The sequence below is a fragment of the Trachemys scripta genome, chromosome 15 (genome assembly GCF_013100865.1).
Source record: "Trachemys scripta elegans isolate TJP31775 chromosome 15, CAS_Tse_1.0, whole genome shotgun sequence".
Lineage (NCBI taxonomy): Eukaryota > Metazoa > Chordata > Testudines > Emydidae > Trachemys > Trachemys scripta.
This window is the reverse complement of record NC_048312.1, coordinates 853,167-875,206: the sequence shown is the minus strand read 5'-3', so window position 1 is coordinate 875,206 and position 22,040 is coordinate 853,167. Positions and strand designations below refer to the sequence as shown.

Genomic DNA, 22,040 nt, shown 5'->3' with positions numbered 1-22,040 from the left:
ACCAGCGTGCCAGGCCCCATCCACATCCCCGTCTTGGGTGAGGTTCCCCGCCCTCCGCTGCCCTCTCCTCCCCAGGATCAGCAGAAGGAAGGAAGTGGATGCCAGGGCTCCTGATGGCCAGCGGCTGGCCTGGGTGCAATCACTGGACTATGAGTCTTTAGGGGGATATGAGCTCCCTCTGGGCCTTTACAGCACCCAGCAGAGAACAAGAGGGAGGTTTTGAACTATTGGGCTCTGGCCAGGCCCGCCGGAGTCTCAGGAAGGTGTTTAAGCCGAGTGTGTGGCTCTCCCTTCCAGGCAGAGCCCAGAGACACGTCTGCCTGCAGCTGGCCAGCAGCACCCACCTAGTCCTCGGTCACTGGGAGCCGAGCCGAGCACGAACCATCCCCTTGCTGGAGTCCGGAGTGACCCCACCCGACGCGGCGAGTTACAACCCCAGCGAGACGCTCATGTTCCCTCTCCTGCTGGCGTTTCCACGCTGCTCCGTGCTGAGATCCTGGGGATGGACTCAACCTCCCCCGCACACGGGGCACGACCCCTCCGCCGAACACCCCCTCCCCCCACGTGTTGCACGGGCACACGGCCCCTCCACCAAACACCCCTCCTGCACTTTAGGGACACACACTATTCCTGCCAAACAAGCCTCCCCCCACCATGCCTGCAGGACACAGGGCAGCTCTGTTGAATCCCAGTCCCCACAGCCGCCCCCTGGGCAGGCAGCACCTCTGCCCAACAAGCCCCATAAACACCCTGTACAGGCACCCGGCGACTCCGTCAAACACACCCCGCATGCACCCCATGGCCATGTGGGACCTCCGTCCAAACCCACACTCCCTGGCCCCCTGCCAGCCCCCTGTGCTACGTGGGCAGAGAGCACAGCTTCACACTGTTACTTACTGTCAGTACATGCTTTTCACAGTCATGAAACAATTGTTCTGAGGTGCTGTGCAGTCACCACTCAGCTCACCTCCACCCCTCTGACTGCTCTGGGACCCTGCCTCTCAGCCCTCTCACCCAGCCTGCCAGGCCTTTGGTGGTCTCTGGGCTTCGATAAGAAATCTGCATCAACTTATTAGGCTAAAAGTCAAACTATGCCACACACTTGGGCTGCAACGTCTTTATTCAAGCCCCTTGTGGAACAAAGAAGCTGAAGAGAGTTTGCCACCCTCTCTTCCCAGGGCTGCATGTTTCTATTTCTCTGTGCAGGTCACACCCACACCGCTATCAACAGATGACAGAGACAAAAGCCAGAAGTGTGAAGTACTCAGAAACCCAGGAAATCAAAGCCAAATAAGTTCCTAATGGACAGGCCAATCAATCCAGTGAAATACTTTAACAAAGCCTCCGTTATTAGCATAGATTTTTCTCAGTAGATTATATACCCTGCCAAGGGTGAAACATGCATCCCTGCTGTGTCTTTACGCTTACACACTAGGCTAGTATGCTGGTGAAGCCACAGAATCAACACATAACACTCCTTCTGCCCCTGAGAAACACCCTCCCATCTCATTGACTCTGACTAACCAGAGGTGGATTACTGCACAGGCCCATGGGGCCGTGCCCAGGGGCCGCAGGAAAAATCTCCCCTGCTGTGGCCCCAGTGCTCTTGCTCCCCGCCGTGGCCCCGGCAGCAGCACAGAGCTCCTCCGGTCTTAGGGTCACAGTGGAGGGGGGGCAAGGAGTGGGCGTGGCCATGGGGGAAGGGGCAGAATGGAGCAGGGCTGTGGGTGGAATGGGGGCGAGGCTGCAGGCGGAAGGGATGGGGCCACAGTTCTGGCACTGGGGGCCCCCCAACTGCTCTGGCCCAGGACCCCAGGAGACCGTACTCCACTGCTGTGACTAACACCTCTCCCTCCCTAGCCCCCTGACTGCTGAGATCACAGCCCATGTCCTGGGGCAAGCTGCACTCCATTCCCGGAAGGAAGGAAGCCACTCAGCATTAACTGCACTTTACATTCAGGGCCTAAAGGGGAGACGTTTCAAATGGCAATTAGGAGCCCTAATTTAGCACCCTAAGGCTCTCTGAGCCATTGAAAATTCCCCCTACATTTTCACAAAGATGAGAGGTCTGCTTGTGCCTGGAACTGCGCATGTATGCTCAGGCATCAGGACTGTGCCTGCAAGACGCTTGACTGTGCGCACAATTCCCCATTTTGCCTGCAAGACGCTTGAGTGTGCACACAATTCCCCATTTACATGTGCAATTGCAACCACATACACAAATACAGATGCAAAACTGTACACAGAATTGGGTCCTCAACATTCCACAGAAAGATGATCTAATTCATCCTCGCAGCCCCTGAACGAGGGAGGGAGAGATTATTCCCATCTCTGAAAGGGCCTGAGCCATCTGATGGGAGCTAACAGGAGCTATGCATCTCAGCACATCTGATAATCTGACGGAAGTGATTTGTGCAAGGCTGCACAATAAGTCTGTGGCAGAGCTAGGACTGGCTCCAGCCCCTGTGCTCGCCCCAGTGGACCAGGTTGCTCCGTGGCTCTATTGTGCTGGCTGAGAGAGCTGATCTCAATTCATGGAGTTTAACTGTTCTCATGCTTTGCAAAGTGCAGATTTTAAAATCAGTTCAGGAAATCCAAGTGATATTTCCCCAGCTCCACCCAGGCCCCATCACTCCACTCCTTCACCTCCAAGCTCCACAGGACTGGATGTCCAATTGCTTCTTTGGGGTGGACGGGTGTAGAGGGCTATTCACAGGAGTAATGTCCCGGCATTGCAGAAAGCAGCTATGTGCCAGCAGGTGGCACTATTATCCTCTCTCTCTCACCATTAAATAATTATAACAGACATTTATTACAGGCGGCTTGATTACTCTAATCGGCAAAGTCTCCATCCTGAAAGGGTTTTGCAGCCAGGCAGCCTTGGATTTATCAGCTTACCACTCAGATTTTTTTTATTAGTCCAAATCCAAAGCAGTAACATAAATTGTTCACTTTCCAAACCCTTGGAGCGGGAGGAGAACAAATCCGCACAAGGGGAGGAAGGACAAAGCTCCTTTGTGCGTGACATGCGAGACCTGGCACCTGCCAACTTCCCCCTCTCTCGTGTGCACACACTTCCCCACCCCAGCAGCTCTCGGTGTCAGTGAGAAGGCCTGGCCATGGGTCCCATTTACAGGGTCCTGGGGCCGGTTTCCTGCCCATGCGCTTGCTGCTGCCTACCAACAGGTCTGAGCCGCAGTGTCCCTGGGCTGGCTGTGTGCAGTGTGTTCTCCCCTAATGCCTGGGACAATACCTCAACGCTGCCCAGACTCTGCAGTGTTGCTGAGCTCACCCTTTGCATGAGGGAGCCCCTGCCCAGAAAGGGGAGAGAACAGCGCAAACCAGGGTGTGGAGGTGACTGCATATCAGTGTCACTCTGCTCCCGCCCTCAAAGACGCCCAAGAGTGACCCTGCAAGCTCCCTAGAGAAAAGGGGAGAGATCACGTGCTGCACCTCCCACTGATCTGGTCTAAGGCAGGCCCAATAGGGACTGCAGTGTGACCCTGGGTGGGGGAGAGGGTCACACAGGGAACACCAAAGACAAGGCTGCCAATCCCACCTCCAGAGCCTGGCACCACTCAGACAGGACTCTGGGGGCAGCAGCCAAGCTGTAGAGCTGGGTGGGAACTGATGGGAGGGAAGCTGGGAACGGGCGACAGGGGATGGATCACTTGATGATTCCCTGTTCTGTTCATTCCCTCTAGGGCACCTGGCATTGCCACTGTTAGAAGACAGGATACTGGGCTAGATGGACCTTTGGTCTGACTCAGTACGGCTGTTCTTATGTTCAGTGTAATGTTCTGTCCTTGGAAAGATTTCTCAGGTCCAGGATGGAACTTGGGAGCAGAAGATGTGGCTGACGTCTCAGCTAGCTTAGTGCCTGCTGCTGGGTATCCTCAGGTTTTACAGCTTCCTGTTAAAAGGCGTATAGTCCCCCTCACTTCTGTACAACACCCTGCCCTTTGCTTCTGCATCTCACAGGCACATACGCAACCAGCAGGAGGCGCTAACATACCAATGCTGCCTGGGTAGACTAGCAATCATGCCCTGGGGAACTAGACGGTGGCTTTCATTCTTGCTCGCTATTTGATTCAGTCAGTTGATTTTAGTCTGAGAGCCTAAAATGAGAATGGACAGTGTTCCACAGTGTTCTCTGAGAGGCCAGACATCCCTTGTTCATTCTGGGCATCAGCAGAGTGGGAACACTGTCCATTCCCATTTTCTCTCCTTCCAGCCTAATTCTTTGTCACGTAGAACTTAACCTGACTCCTTGCTCAAACTGGGGTGTGAGGAGCAAGCTCTCCCCATTGTCCCAGGCTGTGTGTGTCACGTGGCACCAGCTGCACAGTCCACAACACACAGTACAGTAGTACTGAATACAGAAAAGCATCACTGGTCTGCAAAGCTCCCTCTGCCCTCCCCGCTGTGCACAACCCTTTGTTTAATTCTCTGTCAAGAGCTGACCTGAGAGAAGAGGCCTAGCCACGCCAGCACAGGGCAGTCAAACCCCAGCATTGGCTCACTTCGCTTCCAAGCCTGGGCCAGGAATCAAATGGCTGTGGCAAGATTATGGTGGTCACTAAAACTCCCCTGGATTTCCCTAATTTCCAGGAAAAGTGATTCACATAGCAGGTGGGGTCTCACACAGGCCACAGAAGGGTAGTTTGCTATTCTACTGGATCTCAATATATTTAATGAGATCAGCAAGGAGATACAGATCATTTCCAGTGCTCAAGGTGGAAACGCAGCCTCCTACTTCAAATCTCTCACTAGGAGGAAGTTAGGTCAGCGCCTGGAGTCATAGAATCATAGAATATCAGGGTTGGAAGGGACCTCAGGAGGTCATCTAGTCAAGCCGGGCCTTAAAAACCTCTAAGGAAGGAGATTCCACCACCTCCCTAGGTAACCCGTTCCAGTGCTTCACCACCCTCCTCGTGAAATAGTGTTTCCTAATAGCCAACCTAGACCTCCCCCCTGCAACTTGAGACCATTGCTCGTTGTTCTGTCATCTGCCACCACTGAGAACAGTCTAGATCCATCCATTCAGTGCATGGGATTCTTCTGTCCTAAGTGCAGGACTCTGCACTTGTCCTTGTTGAACCTCAGATTTCTTTTGGCCCAATCCTCCATTTGTCTAGGCCTCTGTCTCCTATCCCTACCCTCCAGCGTATCTACTACTCCTCCCAGTTTAGTGTCATCTGCAAACTTGCTGAGGGTGCAGTCCACGCCATCCTCCAGATTATTAATGAAGCTGTTGAACAAAACTGGCCCCTGGACTGACCCCTGGGGCACTCCGCTTGATACCAACTGCCAACTAGACATCGAGCCATTGGTCACTACCCATTGAGCCCGATGATCTAGCCAGCTTTCTATCCACCTTATAGTCCATTCATCCAGCCCATACTTCTTTAACTTGCTGGCAAGAATACTCTGGGAGACCATATCAAAAGCTTTGCTAAAGTCAAGGAGTATCACGTCCACTGCTTTCCCCTCATCCACAGAGCCAGTTATCTCGTCATAGAAGGCAGTCCCCATGCCTCTCCCAGCATCTGCAAACTGACTTATTGCATGTGCGACTCCCAGGAGACTCACTTCACACACCTGAAGATGCACTTGGCTTCCACATGACAGAAAAAACATTCAGGTACCACATGACTGACTTGCAGTGAGCCCGGATACAGAATTGATGCGCATCGCCCTCCTGCAATCAGAGGGCATAGCTAGTGTGGAAAACAGGCAAGCCCCCCAGCAGTCCCCAGGGAACGCCTTCTTGATCCCCAACTGGTGCCCTAGTCATCATTGTTGGGGAAGTTTGAATGGGAGCAAATGGAAATTCTGAGAGGGGAAATGGACCGATGTTGGTGCCAGCATTTCAGCCCTAGGTTCACACTCGGAGGAGCCTCTGTCCTAGCTCACGTGCTCCAGCAGTCACATTAAACACTGCAAGACGGCCTGACTCCTTTCCAGCTGCAAAGGTGTCGATGTACCCTGAACTCAGACTCAGTTTAATCAGCGCAGAGATGGGACTGGCTGAGACCTGAGCTAGTTCCAAAGACACAGAAAATGAACAAAGATTGGGCGGCCGGTGCACCGAGCTATAATTTCCCCAGCTAATTAATGACGTAGTTAAAATTAATGGGAAGCAAACATTTCCAGGAGAAACTACAGTCGGCAAACAAACAGAGAGCTCTTCACTCCATGCCTCAGGGACGAAGACACGATCTCTATCTGCAAATTCTCCGTTAGTCCAGAACAGGGCACATGGGAGGGGATGGGGACAAAGGGCAGGGTGAGGTTATCAGAGTGCCTGCCACTGCTCCTTGGGACAGAGCCACACCTTAACCTTACTTACAATTCCCTTCTTGCTCACTCCACGATCCTGAAAATCTCTGATCTCCTCCCAGAAACATGGTCCACAATGGCCCCCAAACCTAACTGCTCAGATGACAACAAAGCCCCGGCCAGCACTGTATTTCTGGGTGAGCGAGGCAGTCACACGCCCCACTCACTGTCCCTTCTCCTTACCTGGCTGTGCAGAGCTCTTGGGTTTCATGGGGATATGGGCATGTCACTGCCATAGCCCCTCGAGGACCTAGCAGGGCTTTCCCTCCTTTAACTTCTAGGATTTGAGTTTCTAGCAGCTATGCCAGACACCCCCCTAAGCCGGATCTAGGATGGAAAGCAAGCCCCACATACAATGGCCGCCTGCTCACTGACAGGCCACCAAGCGCCCTGCCCTTGTGCTCCACGCTGGGCCAGCACCTCGCTGGGCATCCCTTCACCACACACTCCAGGCTCACTGACAGGCTACCAAGCGCCCCGCCCTTGTGCTCCACGCTGGGCCAGCACCTCCCCACACACTCCAGGCTGTGCTGGCGTCTCCCCAAGCACTGGTTCCAATTCACAATTTCAGGACAAAACACCCGGCACCAAAGAAAACTCACTGAGCGGAACCAGCCATGGAAGCAGACTTATCCAGCCTGACCTTCGTCAAGGCGCAGTGCAAGATCCTCCTCTCAGAGCAAGCCTTTCCCAGTCTAACTAAATTAACAGGGGAGGGAAAGGAAGGGTAGAAAGACAAAAAGCCAATGTGTATCCCAGGGAGGGGAGAAGAACAGATTCCTCATGCGCACCAGGGACCTGCCATGCAGACCTAATGCATTGGGAAGCCCCAGGGACTGCAGTGACAGCTGCCTGGTGAAAAGACAGACACACATGCACACTCATAGGCTGTGGAGTGCATGTAGCATTGACAAACTCCTCTGCCACCCTTTTTAAGAGGCCTTATAGCAGAGCATCAGGGAGGTTACTGGCAGGGGCAGCACATCACAGAACATGGTTCCCACTCTGAACAGCTCTGTTCTCAGCTGCACCCCTGGGGAGCGAGTTCACATTTGTTCCATGACAGGAGGCAGAATCCTACACACCAAAGAGAAGCCCCTCAAGAAACGAAGCATCTCCCTGCTGTGCTGGCTGCACCCCCCGGCTGGCGACAGGGGCGTCCTGCTGGGTGCAGGGTCCAGCTCTCACCTGTTGAAGAGGTTATTCCTGCTGACCATTCGCAGGAAGCCGGTTGGATCAGTTACTGAGTTCAGCTTATTGTTCATCTCCTCAAACTGCTGGTCCATGATGTCCCCAGCTTCACTCTCTGTCTCGCTGCTGGCGCAGGCGCTGAGGAGGAAACAGCAGAGAAAGGTCAGTAGGCAGAGCACAGCATCAGCTTCATTGTAAACACTTGAGGGGGTGAGAGGAGAACCTGGGCCGAGGACAGGAACTCCCCAGCCGAAGGTCTGTTCTGTTCTCCCATGGTGACCCAGTGACAGGAGGAGAATACCCCACTCCTCTGCCCCGGGGGCACTGCTCAGGGCTCTGGCTGCATGACTCCTACTGAGGGGAATCCTGGCACCAAAATGCCACAGCTTGTAACAGGCACTAGGGGTTGAAGCCACAGCCTGAAACAGGAGCCTCTGCGAAACCCTGACTCACATCCTTGGAAGTCTTGCTGAGGCCCTCAGACTTTGCTCTTATCTAGCACTTCTCGTAGGCAGATCTCAAAGCACGTCATAAAGCAGATCAGTATCATTAGCCCTGCTTTACAGATGGGGAAACTGAGGCAAAGAGCGGGGAAGGGACTTGTTCCAGGTCACCCAGCAGAACCTGGAATAGAACCAACGTCTTCGGAGTCCCAATCCTCTATCCACTAGCACACATTGCCTCATAGAAACTACAGGCAGTGCCAGTGGGACTTCAGCCTAATACTGACAGCTTGTCCACCAAGTCCACCCTGCGTGCAGAGGAATTCAGCCAGGACAGTTGGGCAACTCCTCCCATGGCCTCTGCCTCATGTTTGGGAGGTCAAAGGTACATGCTCCGATGGAGGATTACACACAAGTTACCCTCCCCCCACTCTCTTTCCTTCCTCCCCTCATTCTGTAACCTCTCATGCTCCTCCCCGTCCTGGAGGATTGCCAATAGCAAGCAGAGTGTGACACACCTATGAGCCCATCCATTCCCCTGGCCCTCAATCAATAACTAACAACCCGCTACCCTGGGCCAGTGACAAGCTGCAACGTGGCACACGTGGCCACACAGGCACACATGAAGACCTGCCGAGCATCACACAGCTCTGCCTGCCTGCCTGCTGGTGTCAAAATTGGGCCCATCATCACTTCCTCCGGCTTTTTATTCAAAAAGACCTTTGGGTGGAAAATATGGGCACAGATGGAGGCCGATGCTGGCTGACTGGAAGACGAGAAGAGGAAGGAGTGAACTTCACCATCACGGCTGCCACCCTCCACCTCCTTCCTCCTGACCAGACCCAGATGACACTGTCACCTCCACTGGCTAGTCAGATGGGAGACTCTCTCTCTCCCCCCCAGCCCCCATGAGTCCTTTTCCTTCCCCATCTTATTTCTTCTTTTTCCTATCCCGATCCTTTTTCCTTCTGTCTAATACGAGTCTGGCTTAGCTGGCCAAGACTGTATATTTTGCAACACTGTTGTATGCCTGTGGCTAGAAAGAGGAGGATAAAAGCAATGCCTTAAACAGCCCTATGCTGGTACAAGTTTGCCAGGTCTCGGAGTGGCTTGTAAACCATGTGGTGGGCCTGTGTTTTTCCAAGCAATGAGGTTGCAAGTGAAAGAGACAGAAACGGCAGAGACAGAAACCAGAGACAGAAACGGCATTTTCTCTTTTCCTTCCTTTCTCTTCTCTTTTGCGTGTGTTTGTATTGTTTTGTTTTCTCAGGAAACAGGATTGGACTTGAACAACAACAGCAATGATGGCAACTCCAACCCATCTTAACTAACTTCTTCTCTTTTCTGATAAAAGAACAGTTCTTACCATCTTTGATACCACCTAAACGACTATCCAACAAGGGGGCTTTTCCTTTTAAAAACTCACTCCAGCTAAAGGGAAAGGGAACAAGGGATGCTGGTAAAATGAAAGCCTGACTTAATACTTTACATTTCAAATGTTTGAACTCTTTTTTCTGTCTTTCTTGTGTCTTTAATAAAAGTTTAGAAGAACTTTTTCTGGTGTTTGCACCATGGTACCAAGCAGACTGAGGTCTCTGGATACCTCAAACCTTGTTTAGAACTGTTTAATGTTGGACAGTGACTGGGGCCATGTTAACACCTTTGGCCCATATGTTCTATCTAAATTCATTCAACACTGCATGCTGGATAAAGCGTTGAGGAAACAAGAACCACACACAGTCCCCTGCAGCAGAGTGCACTGTGCCGAGAGGCAGGAGGGCTGAGTAGTAGCCCAGCTTCTCCAGAGTGTACTGTATTTCTGTGTATTTCACCAGCCTTGTTATTAACCACGGCCTCAAAACTGATCTCCGGAGAAGGCAACTATCACTCACCTAGTTCACAGAGAGGTCACTGCGGCTGCACAAGGACACTTAGTAGAGTTGGCAACAGAGCCCAAATCTCGCTTGACCAGCAGTAATGTTCCTTACATCTGGCATTTCTTAACTTTCAAGTGTTTGATTTAAATAATACTCCTTTAATATGTATTTTGGTATATACTTTCCTAGGGTGTGTTGTGTTGGGGGGCGGGGGAGAGGGAATGGTTGAGGGGGGTTTAAGAAAAAAGGTAAAAACAAGTTATACTATGTGAAATTGTAACACCCCCTGCACGTATTATATAATTTGCATAGATGTCACACACAGAACTGCCCAAATCTTGGTACTATGCACACACACTCCAGAGTGGGCCCAGTCACTTGGAACACACATTGTCAGGTCACTGACGGTGGCAAACTGGATGCTGTTTGAATGCATCTGCCAGCTGGGGCTCTCCCCGGAAATGAAACTGGCCATGAAAGAAGCCAGGAGGGAGGCTTTGCTAACCCATTTCACACTCATGGTACTTTGCACAGCTCTGCAAGAAGGACCATCCTGGTCTCTATGCAAAGCATTATGGCAGTCCCTACCCTCTGCCACATATGTGCATTTGTGTGGGCACATGTGTTGTTTGTGCGGGCACATGTGTTGTTTGTGCAAGGCATACAAACACCCACATGGAAGGTAATTTAATGGTGCACACACGTGCCTATCTGTGCAAATGTGTGCACATGTCTGCCTGTGCATGGGAATACATGTCTAATCTTGCTTTTCTTCCCCTGCCCCAATTCTCTCTCTCTGTAAAGGTTACATATTAGTGGCTTTAAGGACTAACTACAAACCAAGGAGCAAAGGCAGATTGTGAAATCTGCCTGCAGTCACAGACTCCGTGTGCCCTGCCGGACCCAGTCACAACTGAGCAACACTATTAACAGCATCCACATGCCCCAGCAGTTAAACGGGAATTGGCTGCAGAATGCCAGCAGGAATTTTGCTATGGTGTTTGTACACTGGGCTGGCAGCAGAGAATGCATACGAAGTCTTAGAGAAGCTACATGCTCAAGAACTGACTGCTCTGAGGAGGCCAGTTATTCATCTATCCGCAGAGCAGCTGGAAGTGGCTCAGAAGGGCTGATATTAGGAAAATATTTATTGTGGCCAATAAACATGTGGAGCCAGGGCTGTAAGTCTCTGTACACTTCTGCATCTCACTCCTGCTGCACTTTCTGAGTCTTCCCCACCAATTAGACTCCTTCATCAAGGAGCTACATGTCCCTGAAGTACTCACACTTCAAACACTGTTTTTGCAAAAACAAACCTCCTTATTCCAGAAGTGAGTGGTGTGTTTGCAGTCTACTCTCAGCTGCAGAAATAGGTGGCACTGCAGGCTCCCTAATTACTCTCCGTAAAGGTTTACTTTTAAGCAAAAGGGTGTCACACGTGTTCTCCATCCCAGCCTGCGAAATGGCGCGTGTGCTGTTTCCAGTTTACCATTTCACTTCTGTACATTGCAACGGTGAAATGATTCCTGGATGTTTGTAGTTTTGGAACACTGTTTTGGGCTCCACCAGATGGAAGATGCTGCACAAGCACAGGAGAGTCTTATATTATCAGGTTGATATTGCAATGACTGATTTGACTGTGTGGTCAGATGTGTTCCAAAGAATGAGAAGTGGGAGTCCTGAACCAGAGGGCTCTCTCAGCCTGTGGACTTGGAAAGACTGGAGGGTGTGAGCATGGCACAACAGCATCTCAGCAGCTTCATCCCACTCCTTAAATGCAGCCACAGCTCCTGTTGGAAGACCATCCACCCTTCCACACATCACTATAGTGGTCACCATGCCGCCTTTTGTCACTGAAAGTCACTTCATAAAACAACAAAGGGAAATTAATCTCACACCATGGATAGAAAAGGTTTTAGGGCAAATTTTCAAAATAAAGAGCACACAAATCTGGTTAACACATAACAGGATTTACAATGTGTGAGCACAGGCACTGGCAGCTGGCGTCTCTCAGCATCTCTGCACTAGACGGAGGATGCCTTCCAGGTCAATGTTCTTTCCACCAATGAAATTCTATTCTAAGTCCAGACCAAAGCCAAAGAAATCCTTAAAGACTAGGATGACCAAAACAACAAGGAGTCTGGTGGCACCTTAAAGACTAACAGATTTATTTGGGCATAAGCTTTCGTGAGTAAAAACCTCACTTCTTCAGATGCATAGAGTGAAAGCTACAGATGCAGGCGTTATATACTGACACATGGAGACCAAATGTCCCGATTTTATAGGGACAGTCCTGATATTCGGGGCTTTGTCTTATATAGGCTCCTATTACCCCCCACCCCCAGTGCCCATGTTTCACACTTGCTGTCTGGTTACCCTACTGAAGAATGAAAAAGAGCTGACTGAATAGCAGCACACAACTGATGAAGCTGGTTTCCCAACAGCCTCCTCTTCCTTGGGTTTTATTTCCGAGCTGCAGATAGAGGTGTTCACATCCCACAGTCCCCCAGCAGTTCTCAGTACGACTCCCAGAAAGGGGGGCAGAGCTCCTGGGAGAAGATAGAAACCTGAATTCATTTGCCCTGCACAGCAGGCCCTGTGCATCCTTAGGAATAATCTGTCCAAACAGGAACACAAACAAATTTCGAAGTCCTTTCAACTGGATTTTTTGCTGTGAGGATCTTATTGAACGCAGAAATGATCCTCTAACGCCACAGGATTAAGGCACTTTATTTACAGAAATGCAGCTCCTTGATTAACACACCATGACAGCGTTTGAAAAATTATAAACACCAACAAAAGGATGCTTGGGAATCCCCTCCCAGCACAGGCAACCAGGCACTGCGCTCTGCCTTTAAACAGAATAAAATAAACATGGCCAGGGCATGAACTGGGGAGTCAAAATCAAATAGCAGTCTTTGGGTTTGTGTTAAACCCTGTGCTGTGTTTCACATTTAACCCTCTCTGCTCTTTGCTGGCAGGAAGACAGTAACTCCCAGAGAGCAGGAACAGGGGCTCCGGGAGAGCAGCTGCTCTCATCTCTTTTGGGGGCCTGGCACTCTCAGGTCTGGTGACAACAAGCAATGGAGAGCCCCACAGGGAACACGCTGGGAAGGATCTTCAGTGCGGTGTATGAAGTTCCACATAAAGCTACCAAGTGAACAGAATCTGTCCATGTAATTCCCTGCAGTGTCGGGGGGGGGGGGAGAGGAGGAGGAAGCTTCCCCCCTGCAAATCACACTAAGCCAGCTCTGAGACCTCAGCGCCAGACCGGGAGCTTCAGCCCCAGGCATTTGTACCTTGCTGCCCTCTCAATCCTGTAAGCCATTTAGTGACAAAGCTGCACGCCACACTAGGAACACACCGCGAGCTCCCTCTATGCCTCCCTCTATGCCCCCAAATCCTGATAACTTTGTTTCTAAAGGACACTCCTTCCCAGTGACTGCAATGCGGTGCCCAGCAGCTGCCAAAGGCACTTCCTTCTGCCTCTACCTCCTAGGCACAAACGTTTTCCTTTTCAGTCATCATCAGATGCCCACCATCAGATGTCATGACCTGAGCCAGAGAGGATTATTTCCTCAGGGTCATGGCTTAGGTAAACCACTTGGCATGGTAGGCTGTGGCCCTGGGAGAGTGCTGAATGACAGCCTGGCTGCAGGAACGGCATAGCAGATAGAGAAGCCCCTCTCTGCCCTCCAATGCGCGCAGACCCCCTGGGCTCTGAATTTAGGATGGTTTCTTTAAGCCCAACCTACTAAGAGAAAAATAGCAAGAAAAACAGAAAAGCATAAACTCTGGCAAGTCAAGCGTAAAAGTATAATAAGGGAGGCCAAGAAAGAATTAGAAAAGCAACTAACTAAGGACACAAAAACTAACAGCCAAAAAAAATGTTTAAGTGGGGTCCCAAAGGGGTCCATCTTGGGACCAGGACTATCCATTTATGACTTGGATAATGGAGTGGAGAGTCTGTTTATAAAACTTGAGGGTAACATCAAGCTGGGAGAGGATGCAAGCACTTTGGAACATAGGATTAGAATTCAAAACAACCTTGACAAATTGGAGAATTGGTCTGAATTCAGCAAGATGAAATTCAATAAATGGGGAACAACTGGCTAGATGGTGGTACTGTTGAAAAGGATCTGGGGTTATATTGGATCACCAACCGAATACGAGTCAACAATGTGATGCAGCTGTGAAAAAGGCTAATACCATTCTGGGGTGTATTAACGGGACTGTCATACATAAGTCATGGGAGCTAACTGTCCGCTCTACTCGGCACTGGTGTGGCCTCAGCTGGAGTCCTGTGTCCAATTCGGAGTGCCACACTTTAGGAAAGACATGGACAAATTGAAGAGTGTCCAGAGGAGAGCAACTAAAATGATAAAAGATTAAGAAAACCTGACCTATGAGGAAAGGTTTAAAAAATTGGGCATGTTTAGTGTTGAGAAGAGAAGACGGGGGACCTGAGAACACTCTTCAAATATGTTAAAGGCTGTTATAAAGAGGATGGTGATCAATTTTTCTCCACATGCACTGAAGGCAGCACAAGTAGTAATGGGCTTTCTCTGCAGCAAATGAGATTTAGGTTAGATGTTAGGAAAAACTTTCTAACTATAAGGGTAGTTAAGCTCTGAAATAGGCTTCCAAGGGAGGCTGTGAAATCTCCATCATTTTTAAAAACAAGTTGGACAAACACCTGTCTGGGGTGGTCTAGCTTTATTTGGTCCTGCCACAGAACAGGGAGCTGGACTTCATGATTTCTTAAAGTCACATCCAGACCTACATTTCTATGATTCTACTCAAGACAGTTAAGTCCAAAGCAGACTACGAAGAGTCACAAAGGAATCTCACAAAACTGGATTGACTGGGCAACAAAATGGTGGATAAAATTCAATACTGACAAACGCAAAGTAATCCACATTTGAATAAAGAATCCCAACTATACATACAATATTATGGGGTCTAAATTAGCTGTTACCACTCAAGAAGGAAACCTTGGAGTCATCATGGATAGTTCTTTGAAAACATCTGCTCAATGAGCAGTGGAGTCAAAAAAGCTAATGGAGTGTTAGGAAATATTAGGAAAGGGAAAAATAATAAAACAAAAATATCCTAATGCTGCTATATACATCCATGGTATGCCCACACCTTGAATACTGTGTGCAGTTCCCATTGCCCCATATATATATATATTGCTCCAATATATTAAAATTGGAAAAGGTGCAGAGAAGGGCAACAAAAACTATTTGGCGTATGGGACAGCTTCTATACAAGGAGCGATTAAAAAGACCGGGATTGTTCAGTTTAGAAAAGAGATGACTAAGAGGAGATAAGATAGAGGTCTATAAAATCACGAACATGTGAAGAGAGTGAATAGGGAAGTGTTATTTAACACTTCTGTGGCACAGGATCAGAAAGGGTACACAACTAGCAGGCTAATTGACCCACATTCAATCTTTAGAGACATGTAAGTAGATAATATTTGTGGTTTTGTATGTTTAACATATATATTGTTAGATGTTAACAATGTAACCAAACAGTTCCTGTCTATCCCTGTATTCTGTTAATTCAGAGATCAAAAGGAGATATTAACATTTAAATGAACTGTGAATGTAGTAATATCACTGTCTTTCCATGTAGCTAATTACCGGTGATGTTTAGGAAATGGGAGGTTTCTTCAAAGACACTATTGTTCATTTGAGGACTGCATGCAGTCAAGAGGATGCCCGAATAATGTATAAAGGGCTTTTGGGACCTGATCCCTTCATCTCAAATATATGTACGTATAATGATCCTTTAACCAATAATCTCTCTCTTTTCTATTTTTAATAAATTTTAGTTTAGTTAATAAGAATTGGTTATAAGCATGTTTTTGGGTAAGATCTAAAATATTCATTGACCTGGGGAGGTAGTGTGTCCTTTGGGATTGGTAGAACTTTTATATGATGAACAAGATTTTCAATAATTCTCATCATATTTGACTTGGTTGTCAGGGTGGGCGCCCAAAGGCTGGGTTGCTTTAAGGGAGCTGTGTTTTTGGCTTCTGGGTAACCAATAAGGTACTATACAAGCTGTTTTGTTGGTAGCTTGGTGGATCTAAATATTAAAATAACCACCGGTTTTGGGGATTGTCTGCCCCATTTTTTACACTTTTAGATACTGACTTTAATAGGAATCACACAGCCCAATCTCCAAGCACAGCTTGGACAATGTAACCCCCTAAGGGTCTGTCTGCAACCAACAGCAGCAAAAGAACGCCAGGATATATGGTCTATAAAATCTCCACAGCTCCGAAACCCTCCACACCACAGAGGATGAGGACGAGCTGATGCCTTTATTTCTTGTAAGGTGCTGGTTGGGTTGGCATTAGTCTAGTGATTATTTATTATTATTTGGATAGCGGGGATACCGTGGTTCAAGCTCGTCTGGGCTGTAGTGGGAAGGATGCCACCTCCACTCTTACATCTGCTCCCCTAGAGCTATCTGAGCTCAGATGTACTCTCATCACTTCTGCCAGGAGCCATTTTTTTTTAAAATTGCTCACATGCTGTTTGTTTCTGACAGCTGCAGCCTTCAGTGCAATGAATAACCTAATTGCGCAGCTGTGAAGAGCTCTGGATTCCCTTCAGGGAGCCATCCCTGGGTTCCTGGAAGGTCACAGCCCCTCAGCAGAATGAATTCCACTTTTATTCAAATGAGGGATAATTAAGAATTCAATAATTGTGGATTTGGGAATGTCTGGGACAGAGTCAATTGCTAGCTATAGTTTTCCTATTACTCTTCCCAATGCCAGTGTCTGTCGCTTATGTACCTACAGTTCTAGCTACTTAAAAGTAGGGTGACCAGACAGCAAGTTTAAAAAAATTGGGACAAGGGTCGGGGGTAATAGGAGCCTATATAAGAAAAAGCCCCCAAAATCGGGACTGTCCCTATAAAATCGGGACATCTGGTCACCCTACTTACACCACTTTAGTTTACAGAGTAACAGCCGTGTTAGTCTGTATCCGCAAAAAGAAGAACAGGAGTACTTGTGGCACCTTAGAGACTAACAAATTTATTAGAGCATAAGCTTTCGTGGACTACAGCCCACTTCTTCGGATGCATATAGAATGGAACATATATTGAGGAGATATATATACACACATACAGAGAGCATGAACAGGTGGGAGTTGTCTTACCAACTCTGAGAGGCCAATTAGTTAAGAGAAAAAAAACTTTTGAAGTGATAATCAAGCTAGCCCAGCACAGACAGTTTGATAAGAAGTTTGAGAATACTTACAAGGGGAGATAGAGTCAATGTTTGTAATGGCTCAGCCATTCCCAGTCCTTATTCAAACCGGAGTTGATTGTGTCTAGTTTGCATATCAATTCTAGCTCTGCAGTCTCTCTTTGGAGTCTGTTTTTGAAGTTTTTCTGTTGTAATATAGCCACCCGCAGGTCTGTCACTGAATGACCAGACAGGTTAAAGTGTTCTCCCACTGGTTTTTGAGTATTTTGATTCCTGATGTCAGATTTGTGTCCATTAATTCTTTTGCAGAGACTGCAGAGCTAGAATTGATATGCAAACTAGACACAATCAACTCCGGTTTGAATAAGGACTGGGAATGGCTGAGCCATTACAAACATTGACTCTATCTCCCCTTGTAAGTATTCTCAAACTTCTTATCAAACTGCCTGTGCTGGGCTAGCTTGATTATCACTTCAAAAGTTTTTTTTCTCTTAACTAATTGGCCTCTCAGAGTTGGTAAGACAACTCCCACCTGTTCATGCTCTCTGTATGTGTGTATATATATCTCCTCAATATATGTTCCATACTATATGCATCCGAAGAAGTGGGCTGTAGTCCACGAAAGCTTATGCTCTAATAAATTTGTTAGTCTCTAAGGTGCCACAAGTACTCCTGTTCTTCACTTTAGTTTAAAGCACTGAACTTTCATAATCCCACAACACCCCAGTGAGGTAGGTAGGTGAATATTAACCTCATTTTAGAGACAGGGAAGCTCAGAAAGAGAAAGGGGAAGTGACTGGCCCAAGGCCACACGGTGAGTTCAGTGGAAGAGACAGGATCAGAACTCAGGACTTCCCTGAATCCCAGTCCTGTGTTCCCTCCTCCAGATCATACTGGCTTCCACCATCAGCCAACTACAGGGCAAGCATGTGAACATGTGTCTGTGCACACAACACCACATGTTGCATTCACAGCCAGTATCCCAGGAAAGCATACATGATATGTACCCACAAGACACACCTGGATTTCTGCCTCATGTAGACTTGCTTCTCCTAAATGTGAACGCTCAAATCTCAATATCTGGGATCCTCCAAAAGAATTTTCCAGGCTTCTACTTTTATTTCATACAAAACATTTCACAGCTGGGAATTTCTGTAACCAGGTTTATACTCATTTTTCTTTTCTTTATAATTGTCCAGCAATATCCCAGAGCCAAACGTCTACCATTTTCTTGTATTTTGTTCCTTTACTTCTAACCCAGCCACGTTCTGGTCATGAATGAATTTACAGGTAATGGCTGCATAAGTAGCAAGGATGAGATTCCTGGTGCTGCCTCTGCACCCTCCAGGCACCCAAACTGAGCCTCAGTCCCCACATGGATCACACTGACATCACCCTTCCCCCTCCCCCAGAAAACTGGGCAGCAAAGCAGAGAGTGGCAAATCTCAGTTTTCTCTTAGATACATGCAGTCCATCTCCAGCTAACTGATCCTGCCGCATGCTCGCTATTGTTCTCTTTACAGCCTTTGAAGCCAGTTAACCTTCTTCACCATGGGGGAGGCTACCCTCTTTGATCTGTTTCTCTTCCCAATCACCTCCCCCTATCTCTCACACCCTGGCCAGGTAAATGTGGCTCCAGAGTTGTTTGCGTTGTGCCTGTCTGCTCCTCTTTAAAAAATTGACTTGGGCTGTGAACGGCTGTATTTTTGTGCTACCGAGTCTCAGGGATTGGGCTGCAACCATCACACTCTTCAGACAGGAACACATTCCAGAGCTAGCACAGCATGTTTAGCTTTCACAGGATTACGGTAATAATTTTCATGCTAACAAAAATGGCTGGAAAGTCTCAAGGAGGTGGAGGAACCCATAAGGGATTTCTCTAGCAGAAGGGCAGGGTTTTACTTGGCAGATTTCCCCTGGAAGGCAGATAGAAAGTGACTTGTTTTCACAAGGGTCCTGATATGGCAGCTATCCTGCTCAATAAGAGAAAGTTTCTTTTCTGTTTGGTAGTGCTCTGGACAGGCCCCTTCCTCATAATGCCGGTGACAAATATTTCTCTCACGCTGGACTTGATGCCAGTTATTACAGTCACGCCAGAAGACTTTGCAAATGCAGAGAGCTGTTGAGAAAAGAATTTCATTCACAAACTGCTCATAAATTTCCAGGCAGCTTCCAAGAATCTTCTGAGCAGCCCATGAATATAAAGAGCCTGAAAGTTCCTGGGTTGTAATTTGTCTCTCTGTGTATGAGTGTTCTTGGCTGAAGTACCTGAGCTGAAGTCATTATGGGCCCAAATCGCTGTCTATCAGGCTGGATTTCTGCAGCCCTGTAGGTTGTTTCTTGCCAGTTTTCGAAGTGTTACTACTCTCCTATCTCAGGTATTTCCAACCACTGACAAGAGCCCAGCTGCTTCTCAAGGCTTCAGACACTTGAATGGAGACACATTTTTTATGTTCAGTTTTTCTCCTGGAGAGGACTGTTTCTTATGTTTGAACCATCATCTGAGACAGCAAGGGAAACATCCAAAGGTCTCTGGAAGTTCAACCCAGTGGTCCCCACCTTTGCAAATCACCAGCCACCACTCAAACTCTTGTCTAGAGAACAGTAGGGGAAATACACTTAGCTGATAGTTTAGTGGAATATCATGACATCCTCTTGTACACCAACACTGGCGGATCCCATCAACACTGTCCCCAACCCTGGGAGGTCACTCTGGTTCACAGAAGGCTGCAGCTGATGGAGCAATGGGGAAGAAGGCTGAAGCACCAGTGGTGCAGAACTCACTGCATGTCTGTTCATTTACCACAGAGAGCATTTCTGTCTCTCGCTACTATGGTAGGGACAGTGGCAAGGAAGCTGTTCTCTCTTTCTCTGGCAGAGTGTGCAACAAAGTCAGACCCAGTGGAACCATATGCCTGTTCTGTGCAGGCAGGAGAACTCCACAGTCCTCTTGCTGAGAGCAACATCCTAGCAAGTTGGCTAAGAAGACAGATTGGATTTGGGCTCTCTGGAGAATACCACCAGGCAGTATCAGGGCAAGAAGTTAAAAGTGCACCAACCTATATGGAAAACCTTCATGCTGGTGTGCTCAGTGATATGCTGGAGGAGAACCTGCAGCAGGTTCATTATTTCCTCCCTGGTAGACCCCCACCCTGGGCTCCAGCTGCAGAGGGTTCCAGCCTTTTCAGTGCATGGGCTTGGCTACCAGGGGACACATGAGTCAGTATGGCCTGCGCTGTCACTAGCTGTGAATGCCACACGATGGTGCAGACACTGAGCGTTGCAGACACTGAGCGGGAGTGCCTCCGGGTGTAGTGCAGGAGGCCAGTCACAGCCACTGCATTTCTCGCTGCAAGGAGTTTGTATCGGGAGAGATATTATTTTGCAGGGAACTCCCTCCCTGAATGTCTCTGATTAGCATGAGTTGGAAAACCAGCGAAGGGATAAAGGACAAAGCAATTAAGGAATGTCGTAATGAGATTGTCTTTGTGTAACCAACACATTTTATTGGAAGTGACTGACTTTTTAAAAGCCAATTCCACCTCACATGGCCTATTAAGAATCACACACTGTATTATTTGTCTGAGCTCATCAAACGCTAATAACAGGCCTTCATTGTCTGTGACAGCCCTAGGAAACCTGAGATTTTGTCACTTCAAATCCATCACCTTCATTATGCTAAATTATAGAAGTGGCTGCTGTAAGTGTTATGCCCATAGAGTTGGCTTGCGGTCCCTGAATCCTCGTCTCTTATACCTGAACACGAAACTGGACACCAGGAGCCTGGTGGATACCTAGGGTCTTTGTAAGAGAGACAAACCCAGCGAGGTTGAAAGTGTGGCTAGTCTAGCAGGTAAGTAAATGACATTCATCCCCTTTGCCTCACTGCCACATCTGATGTGTGGAGCTGGCTACCGTGCACATAGGTGAAGCTTCCTCCTCCCATTACTACCTGCATAAGGAGCGCTTTGGGTCTTAGTGATAGGTCACATCTCAATACCCAGAAGCAGACAGGCCAGGAGGACTTTAGAATCCACACCACAGACAGATGACCAAACTAAATACATTGACTTCAGGCGGATGGAGTTTATGCTCCTGCCATCTGCCCTGCGAGTGCTCCATCTGCTAGCAGCTTCAATCTCAGCAGCTGCGTAAGGCTCCCTGGCAAAATTTAAAAAGAAGAATTAAAATCATTAGATTATTTTCCTCTTTCCAGCCAAGTCTGGTGCCCTCTGCTCCAGCTTGTGTTTGGAATAGTGGCCTAAACCGGGAAAACCAGAAGCAAAACCACTGAGCTATCCCCTGGATATGCTTGATGATAACAAACTGCTTCTAACCACCTCAGCAGTGTGTCTCTGTCGCCTTCTGACTAGGGAGGAGAGAACTCACTTGCTGAGGAGCCTGTCACATGTGTGTGTGGATTGAAGGGGACAGTCCCAGTAAGAAAAGGGGAAGTATGAAATCCATGGAAAGGCTGATCTAATGGGGGTTACATCTCCAAACTATGGGCAGGTGCAAACTTGACAGGCATGTCCAACGGCCTCAACTCATCCCTCCACCACAAAAGAATTGTCAGCTGCAACCCCCTACACCATCCGAGGGCACTGGGCCCAAAAGGGTGTTCGTCCAGGGGAGGCAAGCAGGGCTCGGGCCCCATCTAGGGCTAGAAAGAACAGTTTTTAATCTGAGTTTTGTGTGTCTCCTGCACTGCTTGGAGAAACCTCCTCTGACTCTCTGTGTCGTTGCAGCCACCATGTGTTAGATTGCCATCTCAATCTGCTATGGGCACAGAACTCCCCTCTTGTGTCTGAGCTGAGGGGTTTGTTTCATGACAGGAGCAATGTGGTTCAAGCAGCCTTGGATGTCACACACAAAATGTGCAATGCTGATCCCTTTCTCGTAATCCACTGCTTGCACTAAGCAGCTTGGCTGTAACTCTGAACTAATTCGTCAAGTCTG

The 22,040-nt window shown here is 48.4% G+C and overlaps 1 protein-coding gene across 5 annotated transcripts in view; it reads right to left on the bottom strand.

Moving 5' to 3' along the window:
• TTC28 (tetratricopeptide repeat domain 28) overlaps positions 1-22,040 on the bottom strand; it is a 435,889-nt gene that overhangs the window by 38,098 nt on the left and 375,751 nt on the right. For all 5 annotated transcript variants that reach the window (XM_034791355.1, XM_034791356.1, XM_034791359.1 and 2 more), the window contains one exon: positions 7,531-7,671. In XM_034791355.1, the coding sequence (XP_034647246.1) occupies positions 7,531-7,671 (141 nt within the window). The remainder of the gene's footprint in view (positions 1-7,530; positions 7,672-22,040) is intronic.